This window comes from Thermobia domestica, chromosome 2 (genome assembly GCF_964235325.1).
Source record: "Thermobia domestica chromosome 2, izTheDome1.hap1.1, whole genome shotgun sequence".
NCBI classification, from domain to species: Eukaryota; Metazoa; Arthropoda; class Insecta; order Zygentoma; family Lepismatidae; genus Thermobia; species Thermobia domestica.
The window spans coordinates 106,116,474-106,144,102 of NC_137455.1; the positions used below are offsets into that span (position 1 = coordinate 106,116,474).

The 27,629-nt window shown below is 31.2% G+C and overlaps 1 protein-coding gene across 8 annotated transcripts in view; it reads right to left on the bottom strand.

Moving 5' to 3' along the window:
* Ca-beta (Calcium channel protein beta subunit) overlaps positions 1 to 27,629 on the bottom strand; it is a 636,212-nt gene that overhangs the window by 33,096 nt on the left and 575,487 nt on the right. For 5 of the 8 annotated variants that reach the window (XM_081744588.1, XM_081744550.1, XM_081744596.1 and 2 more), the window contains 7 exons: positions 23,173 to 23,292; positions 19,077 to 19,311; positions 14,141 to 14,414; positions 11,879 to 12,041; positions 11,306 to 11,404; positions 9,012 to 9,312; positions 3,200 to 3,238 (listed from right to left, as the gene is read on the bottom strand). In XM_081744588.1, the coding sequence (XP_081600714.1) occupies positions 3,200 to 3,238; positions 9,012 to 9,312; positions 11,306 to 11,404; positions 11,879 to 12,041; positions 14,141 to 14,414; positions 19,077 to 19,311; positions 23,173 to 23,292 (1,231 nt within the window). Of the gene's footprint in view, positions 1 to 2,322; positions 2,428 to 3,199; positions 3,239 to 9,011; positions 9,313 to 11,305; positions 11,405 to 11,878; positions 12,042 to 14,140; positions 14,415 to 19,076; positions 19,312 to 23,172; positions 23,293 to 27,629 lie in introns of all 8 variants that reach the window. The other 3 variants (XR_014128947.1, XM_081744557.1, XM_081744567.1) reach the window with 3 other exon arrangements.

Consider the following 27,629-nt stretch of genomic DNA (forward strand, 5'->3'; position numbering starts at 1 on the left):
CTTTAACATAAGCAAACTAATTTTATCTTAGATATGCATATAGCAAGAGTAAATAATAAGATTGTTAGTTATATTGTTTCGCCTCAGAAAAATTCAAATTCTAACGTATTTGTTATACGTACATTATTTCTAATTTCCGTTCAGAAAAGGCAAGAATGACATAAAAAATGTTAATGTTTATATGGATCATCCTTAAAGAACAAAAGTTACATCTGTAGTATTTATATACAACCATGTAATTGCACGCATAGCTATGTATCAGCTTAAAAACTGGACCATACTATGATCCAGTTGGCCAGATTTTAAGCAGGAAGACAAGGTATCAAAATTAAGTCGTTTTCCCTATATCTCGCGTATAACACGGAACTTACATCTTCCGAAAAATGTAGCACTTTTTTATTTATTTATATTGACAAATAGTAATAAAAAAAATCTCTTCTTACGGCCTCTTCGAAATGGAATTCCTAAAATACAAATGAAAAAAAATTGTATTCTGTGTATTAAATAGGCCCATATATAGAATTTTTTCTTCTCTACGCTTCTCTTCTTCGATTTCCTTGAACATTACCCCTGAGAATTTATCCTCAAGCATGTTATCAATAAGAAATTCGGATCATTTTTATTTCACCTACTCAAACGTGGTCACAATGCTGCCGAAGAAACTCGAAATATCAACAAGCATGGGGTGATGATACTACTTTCTGACCGTACTACGTAGATGGCTTGCAAAATTTCGCATTGGTGATCTCAAGTCTCGAAGATGAGAAGGGTCTCAGTCGACCATCAGAAGTTGCCAACGACCAATGAAAAGCTTTAATCAAAGCCAACCCACTCAAAACCACACTACAAATTGCCGTAGACTATTCTACAGATGCTCGCTATTTGAAGCAAATCGGAAAGGTTAAGAAGTTCGATAAGTGAGTACTTTACGTATGAAACGAAAATAAAAGAATGTCGTTTTGTGGTTTCTTCAAATCATCTTCGACGCAACAAAAATGACCTGTTTCTCGACCAGATTGTAACATGCGACGAGAAGTGGATTCTCTACGACAATATGCGACGTTCAGCACAATGGTTGGATCAAGTCAAAGTTCAGTAACACTTCCCAAAGTCGAAGTTGCACCAGAAAATGATAATGATCACTGTTTAGAGGACCACGGCCGGTCTGATCCATCACAGCCTTCTGAATTCGGATGTAACCACAAAAACGGAGAAACACTGTTAGCGAATCGATGAAATCCACCAAAAACTTCAATTCTTGTGTCCGGCATTGGTCAACATGAAATAACCACTGCTTCCGCACGCCAAACGCTAAACGACACGTTAAATTGAGCACGTAACAAAAGCTGCACGAGTTGGGCTATGAGACTCTCGACCATTTACCATAGTGGCCGGACCTCTCGCTTACCGATTACCACTTTTTCTAGCATCTCGAAAACTTTTTGTGCGAGAAATGCTTCAAAACCGAAAACGATAAAAACAAAACAAAACAAAAAAAAAAAAAAAAAAAAAAAAAAAAACAATGACTTCATCGGCTTCAGAACTCCGGATTTATACGCTACTGGCATAAATAAACTTGTTTCTCGTTGGCAAAATTTGTAGATTGTAAAGGTTCTTATTTTGATTATTAAAGTTTTGATTAAGGTGACTTATGAATGTTTGAAGATGATTGTTCAAAATGGTCAGTATTTTTTCAGCAACCTAATAACATCAATTTTTAGATTTGCAAATTAATTCTTTTCGTTTTCCACTTCCTCATGAACTAAACAACACTTTCATATTCATGCATATCATTTTATTCAGTTCAACAATATCTTTCAATTGATATATGCCTCATCTTTAGATTTTCTTGCATCGTTTCTTTTTCATTTTGAATATTTCTAATAATATTGTAGAACTTTTCAAACGAAGATTCCAAAATCCATGCTCCGTTACGACAAATATCTGAATGATAAAACAGTATAATCTTACGCATTTACTAGCATTTTTGTGCCATTCTTGACTTTTACACAGTTCACCAGAACTTAAAACGAAAATAGCCCCCATAATTATTTCTCTTCATTCTCTATTGCGATCAATCTTTAAGACATACAATCCTGAAATATCATAATAATTAAACTGCAAATAAATGTGGTGTTAGAAACGTTAGGGGGTTAAGCATTATTAAATTTGATTTAATTTAATAAACAAACTGAATTTATATAAAGAGCAAAAAACATGCTTTTTTTTTATTTTTCTCATGCTTTTTTTTCTTACAGGCTTTGCAGAACAAGAATACTCTCAAGACTTTTCCTTTTCTCCTCACATGCAAACTTTACTTACATCTACACTTATACAACAAACAACATCGCCATTTTTTTTTGTGATCGTTTCGCATCAATTTTCAAATAACGTCCCTCCTCTCCCTGATTACTCCTCGAGACGGCACTATTAACAGGCAAAAGGATAGATATAGAGAAAGTGGCAGAGAAACTATAAGTACGAATAAGCAGCCATAGTTTTGTTTATTTATTCTTTTTGTAACTGCATTTGTTTTATAAAAAACAAACAAAAACATGCGTTTTCCATTCATAACAAGAACAAAATTTTTTAAAAAAGAACAATAAAGTAATTATAAATCACAAAGATAGCATATTCAAAATAAATTAGGCTATGTTAAATGCCAATTCATGAGTATAATAAGGAGCTTAACATCTATCTATGTTGAAAGAAACATTAAAACAATTAGCTGGCATGTTATTGGCATTAAACATAGCTCTACTGCCACGAATAAAGACAATTGCATAGAAAGAAAGAAAGAAAGGAAAAGTTAGTTGCTTAGAAAATATCTTTTTCAGAAAAGTGTATATTCGAAAAAAAAAATACAGCAAACTCTGAAGCCACGATGCAAAATCAGCTGTACGAAAGAAAAAGGAAAGATTATGAAGAAATATGGATGCAAAATATATTTATATTCAATAAAAGGCTGGCACTATCTTAGTTGATTACAAACATAGAACATAGTATCAAAGATGTATTTACATACATACTACATATTATTTAAATATACATATAAAAAAAGGAAGGATATAAATATAGAATAAGATAAGAAACGAAAATGAAAAATATATATATACGGCAACGCATAGGAAACTCCTAATCAAATAAATGAATAAATAAATTAGATTTATAAATTGTCAACAACCGAGTGAATTCATACCTCTTGGATCATGGGCATACCCATACGCATCATGGTGAACTGTGGAGAAAAAGTGTTAATGTTAGCGTTCTTATTAGTCATATAAAGGAAGTTAAAGGGAAGAGAAATGTTATTCGGATGTGAAGTTTCTGTAGATAAGACATATATATTGGATATTTTAAAAATGGCGCCCGCGAACAACAGAGTGCTATTTTTTTTTTTTAAGGTCAAAATAAAGCGGAAATCTTCTATAATGGCATACCCTCCAGGACCTCATTCAGCCGCTATAAGGAATCAAAATTTCACTATGTGGCAACGTCGCAGCTTAACTTGGAACCATTAGCATTGCTTTACGAATCCATCAAGCAGTTACATCGATTGTTATGTTAGTAAGTGGTACTAGTGTCAACTTTAACTTCCATCTGAAAGAATCGATGTAACAATTTGATAGATTGGTAGATATTCTCTGTGGTTTCTTATCTGCGACGTTGCCACATAGTGCAATTAACGTCTCCAAACGAGGACCGGAAAGGTATATAATTATATACATATACATATATATATATATATATATATATATATATATATATATATATATATATATATATATATATATATATATATATATATTGTTCTCTTTTGACTTGTAAAATAGTGCCCTGTAGTCCATGAGTGCCATTTTTGGAACACCCGGTATACATATATTTTGATTCCAAGTAAATGATTTTAATGTATCATTCTCACAGGTAGAGCAATCTTAAGACGGTAGAAATATATGACTTTAAAACTATATTTGTGAGAAAACATTGACGTTAATAATAAATCAGAACTAAGAACGAGGGATTTATATACTAGTCAGTGTCAAAATTTTTAATATGATACAAGACATGTAGGTAATTAAAATTGGTACAAGTTATTCCAAATTATAAAATTAAATTTTCTATTCTATTCTTAACGAAAGTTTTAAATCTTCACACAGATTAAAATACAATTCAACACAGAGGGAGGAATACATCATCAATACGTAAAATTGGCATTTAGAGTGGTACTTCAGTTAAAGGATAGGTCATGCTCATGGGCGCCCGCAGGGGAGGACAAGGGAGGGAATTTGCTTCTCCCCTCCTCTGAGTTTTGGAACCTAAGTGTGATTTTCGACATGTCTGACAAAAAATATCTGTCAGTAAAGAATGGTAATAATATATTAGTTGAGTTAGTTTCCTTGGACACATTTAAGAACTATTTAAATATACTAAAATTAATTAAGTGACTTCGTCGCGTTTCGTATATAAACCTGCACGCAGGATGTGTCAACCGGCAGTAGCTAAGGTTATTTTCTTTAAACTTTCTTTCATTTATTGTCATTGTACAAACAGATAAAATAGATTTTAATAATGAGTTTGTCTAGTTATGCTATGGAGACATCCTCAAATGAATGTGTTTGCATTCTTATCTGATCATGTAAAATATATTTCCTTCCTGATTTCCTGACTTTTTACTGTTCTTTCGAGACCAAGCACTTTCATCTAATAGGCATTTGTGAGATCCCATACAATATACTACTAGCAGAGCGCAAACTAATATATATATATATATATATATATATATAGAGAGAGAGAGAGAGAGACTAATACTATATTTGCAGTAAAGATTACAGGAATGGGTGGAGTTTAGTTCCGTACAAGGCTTCCACTAAATATAAATCTTGCAAATATAAGAGTACTGTGAAACATGACACAAGCCTTTGCCCTCCCCTAAAAAAATTCTGCGGGCGCCCATGCTCATGCTTAGGACAAACAACGTAAGATATAAATAACTTTTTTTCTTTCAATGCTAGATGTTCTTCCGTTATATTACTCCTTATGTACAGGAAAAATATCACGTACGAGATGAAAGAATCTGTATATGAAGAACACAGCAGGGAAGTGAATTTTGGTCAAAATGCACCTACAGAATATGAATTTTCGAAACTCAGGAACCAAAGTTTCAGCACTACCTAATTTTTGATTAGAGCCTTGCCTTCTTTAATCATTATTCTACCATTCACTAAAAGATGAAAGTAAAATAAATCTAAAAATCTTCAGCACCTTTTGCAAATAAAACTATTATTAAATTACCAACATGTGTTACTTATGGACTTTACAAAAAAGAAAAGAAAGAATTGCTAAATCCTTGACACTTTATATTTCAGAAGAATGCCAAGGGCTATTCTATAATTATCTTATTTCATTTTGCAAGCTATGGTCTATTTCATGATACACAGAAATCAAGTTTTCATATAGCAAGATATTTTAGCATAATTCTTTCCCAAAATTTATTTGCTATTTCATATTTAATATAATGATTTCGACATATTTTGTTAAGAATACTCTATCTGTTTGAATGAATTTTGTACGAATATATAACTCTTCTGTTCGAATATAAAGTTCTTTACGAATATAGAATTTTTTACTCTGTCATTCTTTACAAATATGGAACACTAATTGGTGGGGAAATTAGTGAAAATGGAAGTTAGCAAGATAAGATTATTGGAAAGAAAAGAGTTAATAAAGTAAGCACAGTTTAGCTACAAATGGGAATCGTTAGTAATTACTATTCTCTTATATCTTGTTCGATTATAATTTGTCGACCAATTCCCAGTTTTTCATTTCTCACGAAAGAATTACCAGAAATGGAAAAAGAACATAGACATTATAATTTACAACATAAAATATTCATTTTAAAGATATTTCTCATTATAAAGAAATTCTCATTATATTTCTCATTATTTCTCATTATTTCTGAAGATGAATTACTTTGTAGAATTATGTTATGAAGTTTCTAAAGAAAGGGGTCGATACATTTGATTTTAATAATTTGTATTTTAGAACTAATGTGAGATTGAGTTCTAAAATTGTTTTTTTTTTTTTTTTTATTAATTTCTAAAACGTTTTGGAAAATATTCAGAGTAACAAATTGCACTGATAGAAAGAGAGATCGATACAACTATAAAAGGGGAAAAATAATTTGTTTCCTAAATAAAGTGGTAGTAATAGGGAAATATTAGCATTTAGCAAGTGAATGTAATGAAATACAACATCCTTAGTATCTTGAAGTTTCAAGATAGTAAGGTTATATTTGCTTCAATGAATGAGTTCATGAAATAAAATATTCGTAAGCAAACTTTTGTTTTACACTAGTGTTTCCGTAATTTAAACAAAATACAACTCATTCGATATATTAATATATTTTCCTAGCAGTATTCTGAGCGCTTCATTTCGCCAGTTTCTGAACACTGAATTAAATCAAAGCAATACATGTTTTGAATATATTATTTTAAGCAGAAAGTTACCACTATTATGTCCCATTATCTCTATCTTCTAACTGGCAAATAGTCCTAGATAAATCATCATTATGTTTTATGTTTTCTGTATAGAAAAATTGCTTTACATTTTATCTTAGAAATATCAGAATGTGATTGTATAAGCCAATATTATATTCTTATCAAGCAACTACACATACTTTCTATTCTTATTTTATGAGTTATGTGAATACATGTTTAATAATTAGCTTGTATTAGCTAAACTTCTTTATCCTTATTAGATGTGGAGTTTCGTTATATATATATATACACTGTAGTTTTATTCATTTCCTCTGAAACGATTTCTCTTTCTTAAAATATACATTAAAATAATGTTTGATACAATTAGTTATTTTATATTGTGAAAATTATCTCCGAATCAGTTTTGAGTAGGTTTCATATGTAAAATATGAATTTTGCAGTTTTGAGAATAGTCATATCGTAAAAGACAATTGTTATTCTAATAAGACTTTTTGTATTCCTTTATGAATATTATGTGAGATTTCCACAAATTGAACGAAAAATATGAAATAGCATGTTAAGAGTTTGAAATTGAAATACTGGATTTTATTTAAATGAATGGTTTTATCTTTAATTCTATTGAAAAAGTCTTAATATTAAAATACAGCTCGAAGAACCAAATGTTATATCGCTCAATATTCTAGTGCAATAATACTCTTTTGTTTACTTGTTTTTATTTTTCCGCTTTGTAAGTATTCTTGGATAAGAATATTTAATAATGATTCTTCATGTAAAACAAGAGTACTAAAGAGAAATAACTCTGCTTATTTTTTTATTTCTTTGTCTTAACATAGGATGAGGATATTTTTAAAAGGAAGGGATGAAAGAAAGCATTATAAGCATGGACTGTAAAGACACTTCCTCATACGATGAAAGTCATTTTCCCAAGTCCATTTCCATAATATCTCACATTTTTATATTACGTATACTGGCGACAAGTTCATATATAGGTAATAGATCCTAGTTTCAAATTACTACTAAATTATTTGTTAACGATATTATAATCTTGAAATAATAATTAAAACTGTATTCAATAAATATGTCAAGCATTAGGAAAGAGTCATAGCTAATAATGTTGAAAAGTGACAGATAATATTTTAAGGCACCAAGAAAGAAACATGTTAAAATAAAATCAGTATAATTCGGACAGAATTGTGGCGAAAAACGGTTATTTCTTTCTAACATTGAATTAAATTTTGGCTTAGGTCTACTTTATAGAATATTGCAAATTTGCAACTAGATTTTTTAAATCCTGATAACATGACAAAAGTAACACTCCAAATTTATTTTCATTTTATTTACAACGATGAATAAAAGTATATTTTTACACAATGTTAAAATATTGCAAGAGTTACTCAATATATCTGACGGATGATAGTAATACTAATCTTTAACTACACACTGTTCTTATCAATTTTCAGACATTGTTTTATTTAATTCTTATAATTTAAGCAAAAGGTGTCCGAAATTTCATATAAAATGTATATTTGTATGCTAATTTTATCATCATTCGATAAACAAGTTACACAACTTCTAATTAGTTCAAGTTAAGGAAATGTAAAAAAAAAAAAAAAAAAAAAAAAAAAAAAAAAAAAAAAAAAGATTGTACGTGGTGTAGGCCTATTTAACAAAAAATTGATTTAATATAAATCAGTTATTTCGTAAGTTAAATTCACAAACATATAATGTTATGAGTCTCATATTATAATCAATACTTACAGTATGATGTGTTAACTGCTTAAGTCGATATTTAAATAGGCTCTTGATCTACCCTCTCGTAATATGGAACCGCTAACTCAGGAATGGAGGATATATCAAGTTCGTGAGTTCAAAATAATTTTATCCAAGATCAAGATATGACAGAGGAGTGGTTAGTTTTCTAAAATGTAAATTAGCGAGTACGGATTCGTGTTCCAACCGGCAATACAGATTTTGTTGCACAAGTATTGTTCATGCATCGAACTTGATACTCAGGAGATAACATGCCTTTGACTATACGAGAAAAATTATGAAAATAATCATCGGTAATAAATAATAAAGTAAAGGAAATGTACTCAAAGTAAACGCACGCTTTTCTTGCTCACGAAAATGTATTTTCTCAACCGTAACGAAAGTATATATGAGTATTTATTTTCTGAGATTTGTAGAAAATCATTTGTTGCATAAAGAATATAAGTTAAATTGTAGTTTAAATTAAAAAGATAGGAGAAGTAAAGTGACCATCTTTGAATTTACTGATTAGATTGCTCTTCAAGCGATTATGAATTGTAGTTACTTTAAAATTGTCCGGGTTCTTTTCACAATTCTGTCCAAAGAATATTCACTGTTTTAATTACTTTGGCTATGCTGATTATTTGATATTATATTCTTACATTTCTTAAATGTAAAAGATGCACCGTCTGAAGCTTTCTCTTTCTACTATGTATATATTTTGAAAAAAATGCTTCACGATGCAATATCATAAGGTGTGCTCACCTGGAGGAGTGGAGTTGGTTCTCACTATGCTTCCAGCATGATCAGCACGAGGGGAAGCTTGTGGGGAAGGCAACGGCCGTGGGACGGGGGGATTAACAGAATTCACTGGCGGATGAGTTGCCCGCCAGTACGCCTCCAGGTACTCTGCTATATGTTCACAAGCGTCTTCTAGCTGGTTCTCATCCAATATCACATCAAACATTTCTGGTGGGCACTGCGCCAGCTTCTCAGCTGCTACCATTTGAACATTTAAATTCCTAGTTTGAGATTTCCCTCGAGATTTAATCAGTCGCTGTAGTACCTGAAAAATACATACAAATTTGACAGTATTTTCATCTCTTTAATATACAATCAACTATACAATCATCTCTTTAATACACAATAAATAAATGAATACAAGTTTTCTATAGGTAGCATTTAGATATTCACGCATAAAATTAAATATATATTTAACTGTATTTAATTAAATTAGTGGTTGAAACAATGTGATACTGCTGGTAGCTTTTACCTAGTAAACGAAAAAGCAAGATATGCATTCTCATATTGTGACTACTATAGATTGAAAGAGAATCGACCCGAATGATTTTTTCTTAGTTGTTCAGATTAAAAAGTCGAGTTTTACAATAATAATTGGCATACTGTAAAGATATTGACCTAGAATATACATATTGACCTAGAATAAGATATTGCGAGACAACAAATGGGTACATGAAATCGTGTTTTTTAAATTTTGCATATCTTATTCTTAGTTGAATTTTCAGACCTGATTTACTACGTTTAGATTACCACTGAAAACAATTAAATGCTACATTAATCACATTGACAGTATTTTTTTAAGACCCGATTGGATAGCCAAAGCAGATGTCAATAAATATACACAAAGTAAATTTACTCTTCAGGATTGAGAAGAAAAGATACTAGGTTATTGATTTTGCCTGAACACATAATTGTGTTTCGCTTCAAATATGTACAACATATTTTAACTTAAAGAATCTTAAAATAAAATGTTAATGCAAGACATAAATATGTTTGAGAAATCAATTATGACTTACCAGCCTTATAACATATCTCACGTTCCTGTAAAGTTTCATTTTTGACAGTCTATATTTAGATTAAATGAATCATTTTATTGCTCCAAAATGGTTGGTAAAAGTAAATTTTTTTTCTACTACACTGTACTCATACAATAGTTTCTATTCTAGATCTATGTAATAAAAATTAAGTTTTACTAAAGCATATTAAGAGAAGGACATTATGAATTTGATTTATTGAAAACTTAAATTCGTAATTTGTAATTAAACATTTCAAAATTAATCTACTTGATGATGCAATGATTTATGTTTTTTCTATGTTTCAATATGATTTCTATTGCTTTACACAGAAAATCATCGTCGTCAAGCATACTTCGATCTAACTCTATAGAAAATTCAATACTTTAGTTCGATGCATACAAGGAAAATTAAACTTCCTATTGTTTTGCAAAAAAAAAGTATAAGCAAAAGGCTAGTACTCACGGAAAAACAAGCCAAAGTATTACTCTAGGAAGCGCTTTCGGAAAGCTCTATTCCTTCGAGGAGGATTTTAAAACATGGGGAGAAATGTGACTAGATAAAAAAAAAATGGTTAAAAGAATTTTAAAAATGTGAAGCACAAATCTTCTTGTCGAAAATGAACTAATATTGAAGGCCACTCACTTGTCACAGTTCATTGTTGTTCATTTTTTTAAAAATTACCTTTCAGACGCCGGAAGTAAGTACTAAAAAGACTGCTCCAAATAATATTTATGTCTCCTTTATCTAAATTGAGTGTAGGTTTCTCTTTATGAATGTAATAGGCTTCTTTAATTTTTCGTTCGGTTGTTGTTTTTCCCTTTCTCTATCAAACATGAATTAACAATGTTATGGTTATTGTCTTCAAGATGCGCCGCTAATCTAGATAATGGTTGTAAACTACGAGATTTAGATCTGCGATTATGCTCAGCTATTTTGGTGCCAATATGCCTTTTTGTTTGACCTATACATCCGTTTAACCTTTAACCATTTTTCACCTATCCACATTGCTCCCCCCCCCCATATTTTAAAATCCTCCTCGAACTGTGGCTAGATGGAATAGAGTTTTTCTAGCGCTTTCTAGAATAATACTTTTTTTTTTATCGGTGAGTACTAGCCTTTTTCTTATATATTTCTTGTTAAATATTATCACTGCTCGCAATACGGTGATACTCCGAATGTTTTATTTAACGCAAATACAAAGAAAAAAACTTAATTATTTTATAACAATACGTAACAACTCACTTTTGGTGATGATATTTTGAGATACACAATTATTGGTGCTAATGACGTTTTTGCTAGTTGGGATGGATGATTGATTGTGTCACAGTCTAACACCACCAGCTGAAAAATAAAAAAAGAAGAAATAACCAAAACCGTAACATAATTAGTATCAAAGCCATTTTATGGTTTTGAATTGAGAAATAATTCAGTTTGACATCAGTTGCAAGTAAATTTATATATTTGATTGTGATTAATATATTGTAACATTTTCTGTAATGTGGGAAGGACAATATATTATTTTCAAAATATGAATTCTAATTATATATTTCTGTGATGAAAATACAAGGAATGAAAGATAATTATTACAAATTGCTCAAGAATAGTTTATAGTAAAAAAAAAAAAAAAAAAAAAAAAAAAAAAAAAAAAAAAAAAAAAATCGTGAAATTAAATTGTCTATGAAATTATAAAATAAACATTTACTGTACACAAATTTTAAAAGAGAAAAATAAAGAAAATCTATTTTGCAAACTATTTAGTTTCGATACAAGTTGGTTTCGTTATACTAATAAAACCATAGCGATTTCCAAATTTACCTGTAGTGTTCTAGCTAAATCAAATATTCTTTCTATTTCTGCCTGTACTTCAGCCAAACACAGTTGTCTAGAATTAGATCTGTCCATTATTACCATTCTCGCTGGATTCATTATTGATCGTTTGGCTAGTGATATGTCAGCTGTGACTCTGGTGATGATAATTCTGAAAAAAGAATGTTTTGAGGTATGATTTTTGTTTGATTTTATATAAACAGCACTCAAACGTAAAGGGAATAACGATACGAAAATACAAACAGGAATGAAAGAAGATAATACACAAATAAGCAGTAGCAGATTAAAAAAAAAAAAAAAAAAAAAACACCGAAAGAGAGAAACTAATAATTATAATAATTATGATAAACATAACAATACAAGGGTACAGTAGAAGGGTTCTACACAGGAAAAGATCAAGAAAAGTCCGTAAATACCTAAATTCAAAGTGTGTTTATTTAATCCCAGAATACTTTGCTCGCAGTGAATAGTAATTTATTAAATATCTTTGCATCTGTAATAGGGAAATATTTTTCATGTTCAAATTTACATAATTTTGATCGAGCACTAATATTTGATAATTGTAAATTTATCCGTAAGATTGATAATAAACTACGAAAAACACATAGGCAGCTTAGGAAGCAAGTCCATACCCTGAAGAGATATCGGAGGATTTTTAAAAGAAAAAGAACAAGATAAACTTAAAAGTATTTCATAATCACTTATTTAAAAATGACTAAAATTTTTTCAGTCTGAACTTAAGAATCTCGGGAAAAGATTTCTGATTACAATATCCCTATCGTTGGGAATGGCCTTGCTTGTAAGTAAAAAGAAATAATGGGGATATATATTAACGAAAAAACTTTCGTAGTAGCTGCAAAGGTTGTGGAAGTTTCTTCAAAATACTGTATAACTGTAAGGGAATATATGTATACAGGATTTATGTATAACAAAATATGAATATGGTTGAGTATAAAACAGATATACACAGGTATGCGTACAGTACAAAAAATGTACTGGAATTACAAATTCAAGGTATATATAATACTATTAAAATGACCATTGCTTATAATGTAGACATTATTTTGAACTTCTATTCTCTTTCAAATACTTTGTATAAACGCTTAGTATATTCGAAAAGTAACTTAATTAAAGTGAATCAAGTAAAAGAATTGTTAACAATGAAACAAAAAACTTTCACAAACATCATAATTTGGTTCTAATTATTTTATGGTTATTTTATGTTGATTAACTAACTGTCTTATTTCTGAGGATTCAACAGAAAAAACACATATTTGAACAAAAATGAAGAGGTTTAATGCTGAAGTCAGAGTGCAAATTGCCAACGATTTGTTAAGACTACACACTTACCACAAGGTGATGAAAGATTCATTCGTGATAGGAATACTTGGATTCATTTTAGGCAATACGTAGACAAAATAGAAACATTTTCAATAGTATTTTTAAATAATATTCATGTGTAGCCGAGACAAAAGTTAAACAACTCTGCTTAAAAATGGAAACCGTACAATGATGGCGGAAATTACACTTAGTGTTAGTATATTAACTGCTGTAATCTGAACAATAGCAATGTACAATCGAGATTGCAGAAGCTGAAACTAATTTAATTGATAACTACACTATAATTAAATCAACAGTGTGATTTGGAATAAGCTATACAATGCAACTTACATCTATGACAACTTTTAAAAGTCCATACCAGCCATTTAAAAACTGTATAAGACGAAGAATCGAAACATTAAAACGTATTTCATAGAGTAAACATCCTATTTCCATGGCAATTGCATAATCATCTTTTAACATTTTAATTTTCAAGTAGTAATTGTTTAAAAGTTGATAATTCATATTTGTCATTAAGACGTGTAACATTTTATATAACATATTATAATATTGTTTGAATTTTTTGTTATCATTTATTAGTTTTAGAAAGTATGGTAGATTTTGAACACCACCATGTATATATATATATATATATATATATATATATATATATATATATATATATATATATATATATATATATATATATATCCCTTAACCAAATTAAATTTGAACAGAGAAAGTTTATCTTCCATTAGTTCTAGAACATAAAACAACATATGATAGACTTCGTGCAATATCTCTCTAAAGAATACCACCGTTTAACTAAATTGGCTATTTGCACAGTGATTGCAGTAATCTCTTTTAAAATATCTAAATACTTGATAAAACTACGTATATGTTAATGAAAATAATAAGAAATATACATACCTTCCTTCAAACCTATGTTTGAGGAAATCGAAGAGAGCTTTTTGCATCATATCCGTCACCTCGTAGCCCTTCAACGAAGGTCCCACCAAAACTACAGGTCGCATGGAAGGCACTACATCATAAGGGGGAGTATTTGTTTGTTTCTTGAAGAACGGCTTTCTCTTCTCCTTCGCAGGTGGTGTTGTAATGGTTTGTTTTCCCAGCCTTGGGTTCCCGAGAGAGTCTGAATCCTCCCCTAAAGTTGAATCCAGACCATTGAGATCTATGTCTAACCCTGAAAGACCATTGGCCTTCTCAAAGTGAAAAAAATGGACATTTAACATCTATGTTTCAGCTAGTTAAGGACACTCAGCTACGGAGCTTTAATGCCAATGGTTTTTCTATACACATATTTCTATTAATATACATATATATGCAATACATACATATATGTACATATACATATGTATATACACACATATATATATAATTAAACAAAGAAAACTAATATATGCAAATAATTAAATAATTATCACTCTTTAAAAATCTTACACACTCAAAAGATTGCCAAAGGTTCAAACAAAATTGAGGGAGTTTAAGAATTTTGGTGAGGGTTTTAATGCTACGTACTGCATATCCACACATGGCATCAGGCATTTGCACCCACACACGCTCACAAAAACACACACACACACACATCATATGCACAATGCGCCCATATTAAACAAGCGATTAGAAAGCCAAATATTTTAGTCACTCTGCTTGATTCCTAGACAAAACCAAGAGTATAAGCAATAGTACTCGAAGTCATGTATAAAAATAATAAATACTAATTTTGGCATTTTATAATATTATTTTTGAATAATATTATAATGGCCATTGTGTTTAATGGGTACTTTTCAGATCCTTACCTTTCCGTAAATCAAACTTAAAAAGTGAATCAATTTGAAATTAATACATTACAAATAGAAATAGTGCTCATAATTAGTACCAAAGATGTGATTATTTCTGAAGCTCCTAAGTTTCGGTTAGTACTTTTTGTTTCGTTAATCTACATAAACTTTTATAAGTAAATAAATAATTTGCATATTTCCTCAACTTCTATTAGCGACATCAAAATATTATATTATTGCACGGGATAATGGAAACAGTAACAAAAGATCCTGTTTGTTGTTATTATTATTTTGAAAAAGGAAATAAGCATGTTATGAATTTAAAAGTAACACATCCAAATACGATTAGAGTCATGTAGATCCCAAATTTCAATATTCCGTATTCAATATTCATATTCCCTCGACGCAATTACGCCCTAGTTTCTAGTTTCTTTTTATCTAAATCTCGTTGCAATTAATTGATTTGAAAACTTAGTACTACAGGTGAATGTTAACTCTGAATATTTCTGATACCTAGTATAATAATAATTCCTTCTCAGAATAATAATAATTTTGCAGAATAATAATTTTTGCAATAAATAAGTTCTTTTCCTAAACAATTGTAACTGAATCAACGAGACATGAGCAGTTAATGTTCACTGGTGAAAACTTCAAGTGAAAACAATTGTAAATACCAATTGAAACGTACTTCTTGAGAGTTAATTACACATCACTCCCAAACAATATGGTTAGTGTGCAAAGAATGAAAATGAAATGGTACGTATGTTTGGATTACGTTCCAGGTTAAAGTTAAACACTACTCAAGTGTTCGAAACTAGCATGCACTGACAAACGACACTTATTTGTATTTAATAACTAAAAACACTAAAGTAATAATAATAATGGATATTATTCTTTAATAACTCTACTGTAAGTTCACACAAAACTTTCCAAATAGTATCAATAGTTTTCACACCACATTCAAAGATATTTCAGAGTATACCATATGTTAATGTTAAGTCTATGGTATCCTATTAGCGAATTATTATCATTTCAGTAACATGTTTCTGACACACAGTTTCCCTCTTCTACGTTTAAATTTTAATTTGTATTTAAATACTTTACTAATGATATAAATATTTACTATTTTTGTGTCTTTTTTTCCTATGGAAGGTGCCATGGAATAGCTCCTCTAATATAATATTTATTTCATTATTTATTTTCGTATTGACACATTGTGAAAATTCATGAGTTTTATCAATGAAGAAGGTTGAAGACATCACTACATTCTGTTTAAAAACCAGTATTATGGCCACCGGTACTGGACTATAAGCACACAAAGCATGAAGAAACAAACTTTTATATTTATCAGTGAGAGGATAGGAAAAAAAAGTAAAATTATTGAAATGTCCCATTTTCTTCCGATAGCGAAAGAGAAAGTTTATTCGATATGTATTCTTGTTTAACTGGTGTTTGTAGTGAATGAGGGCGGGCACGCTGTATATAATACTGTTTGCGTGAAATTTTTATTAGCATTCATTGTACCATAATCAAGAAATAATATAAATGCAGTAATATTTGCTAGTGCCAATATGTTCTGCGTTTGATATACTTTCAAGGACATCCAATTAAGTCTGTAAATAAAAGTGAAAAGTAGCTGATGGTGATTTGATATTAATTGATGAAGATCCTTGAGCACCGCCTTAACTTAGTTAATCCGTCACATTATTGATTAATATTTCAATATATGTGCACAGAGATCTTGTTTTAGTTTTCTGTTGTCCTTCATATAATTTTAGTGACTACAAAACATGAATTTGATAATGTTGAAATACATATTGCTCAAGTTAGGGTATAGTGTCGGCTATAAAAGATTGCGTTACAGGTAAAGAGAATGCTGATGGATACAGCAGAATCTTCCAATTAATATAACATACTCAATTTTGGATATTAGAATATTAATCACGACAAAGTAAGCAATGGAAACAACAAATTTTAAAAGAGTAAAAGTTAATTGTTAGAATTTCTTTGAATAATATTAAAATGTACGTTATTAGTGAAATATCTTGAGTTTAATCTAATTTGATAAAATTATTGTAAAATTTTACGGAAGAAAATATTACACAGACATATTAATGTCATTGTATTATTACGCAGAATAACACTAAATTAGATAGTGCAGAAGCATTTAAGTTTAAAAATCAATATATATATATATATATATATATATATATATATATATATATATATATATATATATATATATATATATATATATATATTAATAAAATTTTAAAGAGTATTTTATTTGACTTATTGTCATTAAATAGTGAGATGATGTAATAGAAAATATCAAGTTTTAAGTCAGTATTCTTATATATTTCTGCTAATTACAATTATGATACAGTTAAAAATACAGTACTCGAAAATTCAATGCAAATAAAGCATTTTAAATCAAATTACTATTTTATTTGTGTTCCAGTCAATGAAATTTCAACTGCTAAATTCTGTTGTCTTCATCAGGTGATAAAGGGAGTACGAGTTAAGGAATCTTACTTCAGGATTCTAAGCCTAACAAGAATATACTTCAGAAAAGAAAAACGTACAATATCTTTCTGACTTCTTGAAGTATCAATTCCACAATATTCAGTACTAATTCACTAATTGTGGGACGAGATTTCTTGACCCATATTTACCCGTATGGTCTCGGTGATGAAAAGAGAATTAAATTTCAATCAACTAATCAACTTAACCGCACTTCCTTTATATCTGATGAAGACTACAGAATCAGTTGAAATTATTGTGAAATTCAGCAACTGGAACATAAGTTTAATTCTGTTCCATGACGATTATCATACTTACTATATGATAATGTTGCATAATATGATATAGTCAATGTGATCAAATATATGTACTTATTTAGTATTTTCTAGGTTAATTTCGAAATTTCTACTGGCGATTTCCTGCCGATTGTGCAAAATTTGACTTGTGCAATTTGTAATGGTTCACAATTCGTATTACACAATATAAGTAAATAAATATAATTAATTAATTAATTATATAACGGTCTTTAATTATGGAATAAGTTATAAATCTAACGCATTTGATTGTTTTCATAGGAATGTTTTAGTGTATGACAACAGGGGAACGTTATATACTACAAACATACAGTCAATCAATAAACAAAAACTGGAAGATGATTTTTGACACTCGATTCCCAGTGGGAACACTCGGTCGAAAAAGTGTAATAGCTTTTTCAGACCAGCTATCTCCTGGGTTTTTCCTGGGTTACCCTCATTCACACCAGGCAAATGTTTTAATGGTATCTAACATACAGGCCCCAGACCGCTTCCTTCCTTCCCCAATCGTTTCTTCCTTTCCTTTCATCGAATAGTGTGCTCCCCAAGGGATGTCATCCCTCATGTACGTGAAGGGCTAAATGACCATAGATGTCGACAGCCCAGAAATCTAATTCCTAATTTATTCCTGAACGTATTGGAAAGGTGGTAAGAAAGTATGGCCAAAGAATTTTCGTAGAATATATCATTACAAACTTGCATTCATGTTACTGCGCTATTAACATTAGCATACATCTCGGAGTCATTTTACAATATTTACGGTACTCTGCCTACACTTCTTGTGTTTTATCTAGGTGATTCAGTAAATATCTGTGCTTCAAACTACGTTCACAACATAAACATGCTCTCAATCACTCCTTTTCTCTCTCACACACACAAACACACATACGCATGAAATCATCTGTTCACACGTAAAAACATTCATTCTGGATATGCTACCAAGCATTAGGTATCTAAATGTTTCACTCAAAATAAGAAGTGGTTAAAACCGTAAGAAGAAAAAAGTGCAAATTTTAAAGAAACCATAATAAAAGAAAAACTCAATAGAAAATAATCATAATATCTATGGACCACTGAGAACTAAAGAAAAATCTTCACCTCCACCAATACCAAACCAAAATTTAAAAAAATCAATTCACAAAACAGACGTCAAATGCATGGTTGCAACACAAACAACTTTCCACAACACAAAATCCACAGTGAAAACCAAAGTAACAAAGCACATACCAGGAGTGGGAGGGGTTGAACCTCGAGAATTGGCACTCTTAGAAGTTGATAGCACATCGTTGACTACCGCACCTAAATTACTTGAGGAGGAGGTCTTTGATGAGTAGAGCTTGGAGTTCCTGGCCTGTGATTGCTGGAGGCGAAGGTTCTCTAGCTTCACTGGGGAGGGAATAAAGCCAACATCACAGCCCTCTTTCACCAACCGTCCGATCCACCAGTTGTTATCATACTTTTCCTGAAAACAAAAGTTCACAATAAGTAGTCATTATTTAAAAAAATCCACATTAAATAGTCATTATTTAAAAAAAATATAATACAGCACAGAAATAAAAGAAAAGCGTGCCCTTATTAATCAGACTCATTATTCAAAGACAAAATACAAAAGACAGAGAGAGATACTTGCTTATTCGGATGACGAAGATGTAATCTTTCAAGGTAACCAGTTGCAAGAGAAATATACAAAACAAACAGAGGCGATCAACAAGGAAATATTACTAATTTATAAGAGTAGTATTAGTCTGAAAAGTACCAAGATTATATCTGAAGATAACTATTTAGATAAACAATATGTCTTGAAAAATAATTAGTTTAACATCGTCTTAGCAGCAGAAAAGGTAATTAAATGTAACTTATTTTACACAGTTATTATTTATAACAATAATTATTTATAGTTTCAATAACTCAATGGATATTAAAAATATCAATAGTAAAATTTCTATCTCGAATACTAACACTTTGGTTGAGTGCTTCTTATTATATCGTACTATTAAGATCATATTACAGTATATTGTAATGAAGTACAATTAATATCATAAGATTGTCTATGAACAAGTCGACCGTTACATGTTGGAGAATAAAAACTTTAAAATATCAAAAATAATATCGTGACTTACTACCCACAAGAAGTTATTTTACCATGACGTTAAAGATGAAAGTCTGAAAAAATAGTATATTTTAAAATTAAACATTAATACTTAGGATATATTACGTGTTTTAAGAATGCAAGTACACTTTAAGTACACTTTTTCATTGTTAAGAACCATTAGTTATTTTATCACTGGTTATTTGTTGATTACATTGGAGCTAAACGTTTCTTTCAACAGCAAGGCTACATGAGACCTGGATCTACAGTTTAAGATGGAATCCAAATCACAGTAATTCATTCAAGTTTCAATGCTCTCCCACCGGGAATTAAACGCAGAACCTGTGCACCAAAGGTACAAGCACTGGCCACGAAACCATCAAGGAGAGCATATCACCGATTAAAATGTACATATAAAATGTGTTTCTAATTTTTCATGTTCTATAATAATATCTGTGAACATTTTCTAAATAACACATTGCAAACTTACATGAAGAATTCATAAAAGCATAATATATTTTACTTAGAAAACTCTGCATAAATATTTATATTAAAAAGATAAAATATTCATAAGATGCTTTTGGTCAGTTCTTTGAAGACTACTTACCGTTCTATTGCATTAGAGGAACTCTACAATTAAATTGTAATTTTCATAATGGAAAGAAAACCGGAGACCAGAACAACGAAATATTTCACATGCTTATATGGCAGGTCAAGGTCATGCACATGCCAAATTTGATTTTGATCGGATAAATTTGATGTAACTTTTTGTTTTTGAAAGTATGACGCAAACTTTACCATCTGAGAGCTCAAGAATCAAAGCCTGCACAACAGATTTTACACACTTACATAGCAAGTCAAGATATCCATCATACAAAGTTTGACCTTAATCAGATAAGTTCGAAGAATGGGTTTTCCTTTTCGAAAATATGACACAAAATTTTGCCGCTCACAACTTGCGAATCGAAATCCTGCACAACACAATATTTCACACACCACTATATAATTTCAAAGCATATCATGGTGCCAAGTTTGATCCCGATCAGATGAGTCCTTGATTTTTAAAAGAGAAAAATCAAATGAAGGACGAAAATAATAGTTTTTTACCATCATATACCATCATATGAGACTGATTTTTTCCTCAACATGTGTTGCAGCTCTGCAAGTAAACTATAGTGTAAATAAAAGAGAAATATTTCATGAGTAACTGATTCAAAATGCATTGATCTTGACTGACAATTACGTGTATGGGCGTGGTAAATGTAGATAGGTATTGCTAAGCTGCGTCATGAGTTCAACATGGAACAAAGAGTGAACATCAAGTTTTGTGCGCGTCTAGGTAAGATTGTTACAGAAACTTACTAAATGTTGCAAAACGTGTATAGAACCACTTGTTCATCTCGTGCGCGTGTATTTGCATGGCACAGGTGTTTCAGGGAAGAACGGGGGGGGGGGGAGTCAACTGAAGAAGACGAACATCCAGGTGCATCAAGAACAGTGAGAACACAAGAATTGGAGAAAGTGAGGACACTCATGACGGAAGACCGAAATGTGATATTGTGAATCCTTGCTGAGGAGTTGCACGTGGATAAAGAAACTGTGCGGAAAATAATAACACATGATATAAACAAGAGGAAGACCTGTGCACGTTTCGTGTTTCATTCCTTAACAAATGACCAACAAAGAGATAGTGTTGATCACTGAAAAGAATTGATTGCTACAGCCAATAGGGACCCTATATCGTTATTGTAGATAAGACAAATTTTTCAATATGACCCGTCGACAATCATCAAATTGTTAGTGGAAGTCTTTTAACTCTCCACAAGCAAAAAAAAAAAAAAAAAAAAAAAAAAAAAAAAAAAAAAAAAAAAAAAACCCTGCTCCAACAAGCCAAGAATAATGTATTACAACGCGCAGAATGATAATAACAAGGTATACATATGTACAGATATGTGTCCAAGTGAAAGGACTCGAATTCTTGCATTAAATTTGGACAGCTCAACCCGGCAGGACAGACAATATTTTATTAGTTATGTAGTCCATCACTAAATTAAATTCTTTTAAGCTTCAAGGAAAATTATCACTTTATTATGTGCAACGCGAGTCATGCAGAATTTATTCACGAGCTGCCACTGGATTTTTATGAACATCCAGAGAGAGTATAGTGTCGTAGAAAGAAGAAAATGCCCTCTGTCTACTTCCTCGTTTACAAGGTTCTGCTAATTATCGTTAGCTTTCTGGTTTAAGACATATGATATAAACTCAACTCATTTTAAAAATTGTTGCAAGCTAGCTAGAAAGCTAGTGTACAAGCACTCGAAATTTATCAGTACAACTGTCAAGTTGTCCCGTATGTAATGTATCAAATTAGCTTTTTTTTTTTTTTTTTTTTTAAAAAAAATATAATGAGCTAATGTGTTTATAGCGATGGATCACAGAAGTACGAATAGAATGTTTGCTTCGTAATAGAACTTCTTTCAACGGTACTTGTTAAACACTTAGTGTATATTTTTATTCTTACAGTGCACGACCGCATATATACTATAAATGCAAATCTTTAAAGAGTGGTGATAAGGACTATTCCAAACCAAATGCTATTCCACAGTTTTAACCGTTATCTTCTCCGTTTTCATTGATATTTGGTATAGTGAATTCGTTAGTCATTAAATATATAGTTTAATGAGTTCTAATACACAGGGTATTTCAAAATGCTGCAATTACAAGTAATTTTTGTACAACATGTTTAAAATTATACCCGTTATTCATAACACATAGAGCTAAGTGCAATTTAACAATCTCCTCAGCGTTAACTATGTATTAGAAACGTTCCTAATAGTCAAGTGAGTCAGATTTGAGCTTCGTGAAGACTGCTCAGCACTTCTTCAGTGATGGGAAAGCTATGATCAAAGTATCCTCGTAAAACAGTGACCTACAAATTGACGCTCTTGAGATAATAAAAACGAAGGAACTTACTATGAATCCAGACTTTGCAGGTACACTGCACAGTATCAACTACAAAGGAAATGAAATTCCTTCAAATTTGCCCAATAAATTCGAAAAAACAACCTACGCAAAAGTGAAATGCATTTGACGTTTCTTTTATAAGTATACGCTCAACGTTATCTAAGTATTATGTAAATTTACACTCATTAAACCGTTTTGATTTCATTTGATTTGTGAATTTAACTACAATAAAACGATATATAACATACAAACACATACACGCATACATACCTTAATATGTAAAAAGTCTTTAACTTCAAACGATATGGCACTACCGTGGACTGGAGAGTCATCGTCAATGGAACCGTCATAGCTCACATTTGTCCTTACTGCAAACGCCACTGGTTTTGTCTAAAAGTAAAAATAAATAAATAAATAAATAAAAATGACAATTCAGAAATCATACACTTAAATAATAAGTCACAATACCATAAAAACCCTGCCAAACTGAAAATTTCAACAATAATTGCTAAAATTAACACAATTTTTTAAAAATAATGTTTAATGTTACGTTGACAATTGACTCACCAACTATGTTATTGCTAATTATAATGGGATCATCCATTTAAACTTAACGAATCTTTAAGATTCTATTAAGTTGCTAGATAAACATCCAATAAGCAATTTAACGAATGTTTCAATTGATCTATTGGTAGTTAAATACGGACGTCATCGATGAATCTATTTATACACGTAATGTTAACGAATGTTTATAAAACTTCCAAGCAAGTTTTTTTTATTACTTTTTAAAAGAAAATTTTGTCCATGGGGGAGAGGAAACCAAAGTATGAGGGAGCTTCACTGGGACACTATTTGCTAAAGAACGTGACATGTAATAATTGTAACTTAATTTATGTTAGCTCCGGGAAGGGATGGGGCTGTTGACCACGTCGGAAGTGTGAAGATAGAGCAAATCTCTCCGGAAATATGCCTGAAAAAAAAAAAAGGTTGCCAATATTGTTGTAAAAAAAACGTTTTTTTCTGTGAAGTTTTTTTCAATAAAAAACATTGTTCTTTTTCATGTTTTTTTTTCAAATGTCTGTTTTTTTTCTGGCAACTATTATTTATTGATTTATGTCGCAGATTATTGAAATAATCAACAGAACTTGAGTCGAAGTCCTCGTAACTTACAAATAGTTTGTTTCTTTGTACCTATATACTAGCAAAATTGTATGATTATTCCTTGCGGACCCAGGTTATTTTTGGCGTTTTCCTACATTTTCAGTTAGTGACTTATTGCTCAAAAACCGTTAATTCGATTGATATGGTTAAGGCCTTGTTTTTTAGAAAACGGATGTGGCTATTTTTTGGTGTAAGTTACATTGCAGTATTGCCAACGGGTGGGAAATTATTGAGGGAAATGTAGGGCTGAAAATTTACAAAAAATTCTTTAACCGAATTTCAAAATTTTTTGTATCTAACACCACTGCTGCCATATGGGTTCAAGTCACCTAAAAAAATTCTTTGTTGTGCTGACAAGGTACAGTGAAATCCTGAAGTCGCTGGCTTCCATTCAAAGAGGGAAACAAAAAATTCTCTTTCATCATACACATGAAATTTTGACACTTTTTACGCCTCAGAAGCAAAAATTAACAGATATGCCGGGGCTACACTTCTCTAATTATCCTATTGAAACTTTTTATGCTGCGTTCTGTAGACCAAAGAGGAAGCTTTCAGATAGTGGTACGTTTGTTTCAATGTAGCCAGCAAGAGATAAATAATAGCGGGGAAAGGGAAATTTTCCGAAATTTTCACCTAAAATCGAGAATTAATTGTTTTGGCTGGGAACACCGCCATCAGACAGACGAAAACTATCTGAAAATAAAGCTATGTACCTCAAGAATATATCCTACAAGTATCATGGTGATATTTAACAAAGTAAGCATGAAATTAAAAAAAAATATCTCATTCTACCTCAGAAATTCACCATTATCTTACCATTTACAGAACATGGTTTATTGTTAACCTCAACTGTACTTTCTCTAATTACTCGACTGAAACTTTTTATAGTGCGCTGTGTAGGCTAAGGACAAGGCTTTTAGACACTGGTACGTTTATTCGAATGTAGCCAACAAGAGGGAAATAATAGAGAAAAAAGGTAATTTTTCAAAATTTCCACCTAAAATCTGGAATTAAAATTTTCTGTAGCTGGAAACACTGCCATTAGACACACACAAACTATCTTAAAATAAGCTTTGGTGTCCCTCTAATGTATCCTACAAGTATTGTGACGATATCTAATAAAGTAAGCATGTAAAAAAAATATCATTCTACCTAAAAAAAAATCAGTTACCACACTTAGAGAACAAGGTCTACTGTAAACCTCAACTGTACTTCCCCTAATTATCCTATTAAAACTTTCTATAGTGCGTTGTGTAGGGCAAAAATGAGACTTTCAGATACTGATACGTTTGTTCCGATGTAGAGAGCAGGAGGGAAATAATAGAGACAAATAATTTTCCCAAAATTTCCCCCTAAAATCTGGAATTACAATTTTTGTAGCTGGCAACACTGCTACCAGACAGATGACAACTATCTTAAATTAAACATCGGTATACCACTAATATATCCTACAAGTATCATTCCGATATTTAAGGAACAAAGCTCCTAATTACCAAAAATATATTAAGGTAAACAGACAAGTAAGGAAAAACTAGGAAAATCAAGGGCTAGAACCAAAATACGAATTTTGCGTGCGCCCCCTAATTACCCCATAGTAACGATCTGTACCCGCGTTTGTTCAGTAAGGACAAATGTTCGACTGGCGTAAGTTGGCTTGCACTCGGACGTATAGATACGGATTTATAAACAAAAATTTCGAATTTTTTGTTCAAATTTAGGGAAATTTCAATTTACCTAATTGGCAACAATGCGCGTAGGCCCGTCCAATTGATGTGAACAATTAGGTATCTCTCCGAGGTATCTATACCTGGCAAGTCTTAAGGAGGTCTCTCTACAATAAAAGAAGCTACAGGAAAAAAGTAAAGGAAATTCGAAAATTCTCGAATTTTTGACTGGGCTGAAATTTGAGAAGCAAATTCGACCCCGAGAAGAAAAAGAAATTAATATGATAAACTATGGTCCAACCATATTTGGCAAAAATAATATCTCGATATCTTAATTAGTGTCCACACAGGAGCGGTCTAAAAAGTGACACACCCGTGTGTGCCACTTTGGCCACCTAGTGTACATTTTATTACATTTTTTTTGACTACTAACTCGTGTTGTTGTAGTTATGGTCTCGACTAATAATAATATCTTTGTTATAAACAATAACTTTATAAGGAAAATTTTCTCTCCTTTTTACATCTTAGTTCCAATATTGTTGTTGAGAAATGCAGGGTGTTTCAAAACGAATATCGGGGTTTTAAGTCTTCGTAGTACTTATTAGATGTTACGTACAATTATAAACAATACATCAAGTAAAAGAGCACCTCAAACAGTCTTTGCTACAAGTGTTCTATGTGAGCTTTATTTGTCACACGGCACACATCTAGTCGATAGGCGAGAAAGGCCCATAAACTTTCCTCCATATGGCACAAAACACATTCAATTTAGGGGAGTCTCGTTTCAGTTGTATCATCTCCTGAACATTTGCTGACCGCCAGATGCGAACATTATGAGTATTGACATTAGCTCTTACGTGAAATGTCGTTTTAGCACTGAAGACGACACGATCCATAAAATTTCAATTGTCAGCAATATTCATTTGTGAAATTGGCATTTACACCGTAGTCTGTAGGTTTTGGACCTTTAGCAACTGCAAACGATAAAGACGTAATCCTTAATATTCTTCACACATACGGTTGCACTGTAACTACAGATTCAGTCTTTATTAAAACACAAACAGCTTTCTGCTCTCTAGTCTCCATCTTTGCTACTAGCTCTTTCTAACGGCAGACAGAGGAAACAATGCATGTGCACGCGTGCGTACAAAACTGTTTGAGTTGCTCTTTTATTTGATAATATTTATAACTGTAAGTTAATTGTAATACCTAGGAAGAAACTACAAAGTTTCAAAACCCTAATATTCATTTTGAAACACCCTTCAAATTGAGTCATCCTATATTCATGTCTTGTATATACATATCATCAGGGCCAGCACTAGGCAATTTGTCGCCCCGTGCAATGGCATAATTTGCCGCCTCTCGCTTTCTCCAGAAAGAACACATCTTAAAAGTCAAAATTTTAAGTATGCTACTCCAGCATGAACAACGAAGGGGAGGGTAAGTGCAGTCGCACTCAGAAAGGCTTAAATACTTACTAAAAGTGCAATCTCCTTGTGTTTGTTTTTTCTTTTAAATATTAATCTGTAATGTTAGTGAGAGATAAAGGAAACACACATGCAGAGGGAAAATGGTAATTATTTTTACAGAATTCAATATCGAGCTTCACTCTCAATGTATCAGTTTGCAATTCCAGTGCAACTAGCTCTTTTATCGTTATTTCTTGATTTTTCTTCTACATCTGTTAACATTTTTTTAAAACTTGTTTCTATCTTCAATGATAAGGAACTTGTTTGGGACAAAAACAAGACTAGTTGTCATATCAAAATTGTGATAACTAACTAAATGGAACAGATATTCGCTACTATTCGAGAGTTGAGTTCTTGCATTTGACAACAATGAAGCAATTTGTGCTCGGATTTATTTGACCATTTGCTTTAGCATTGTCCATGTGATATTAAA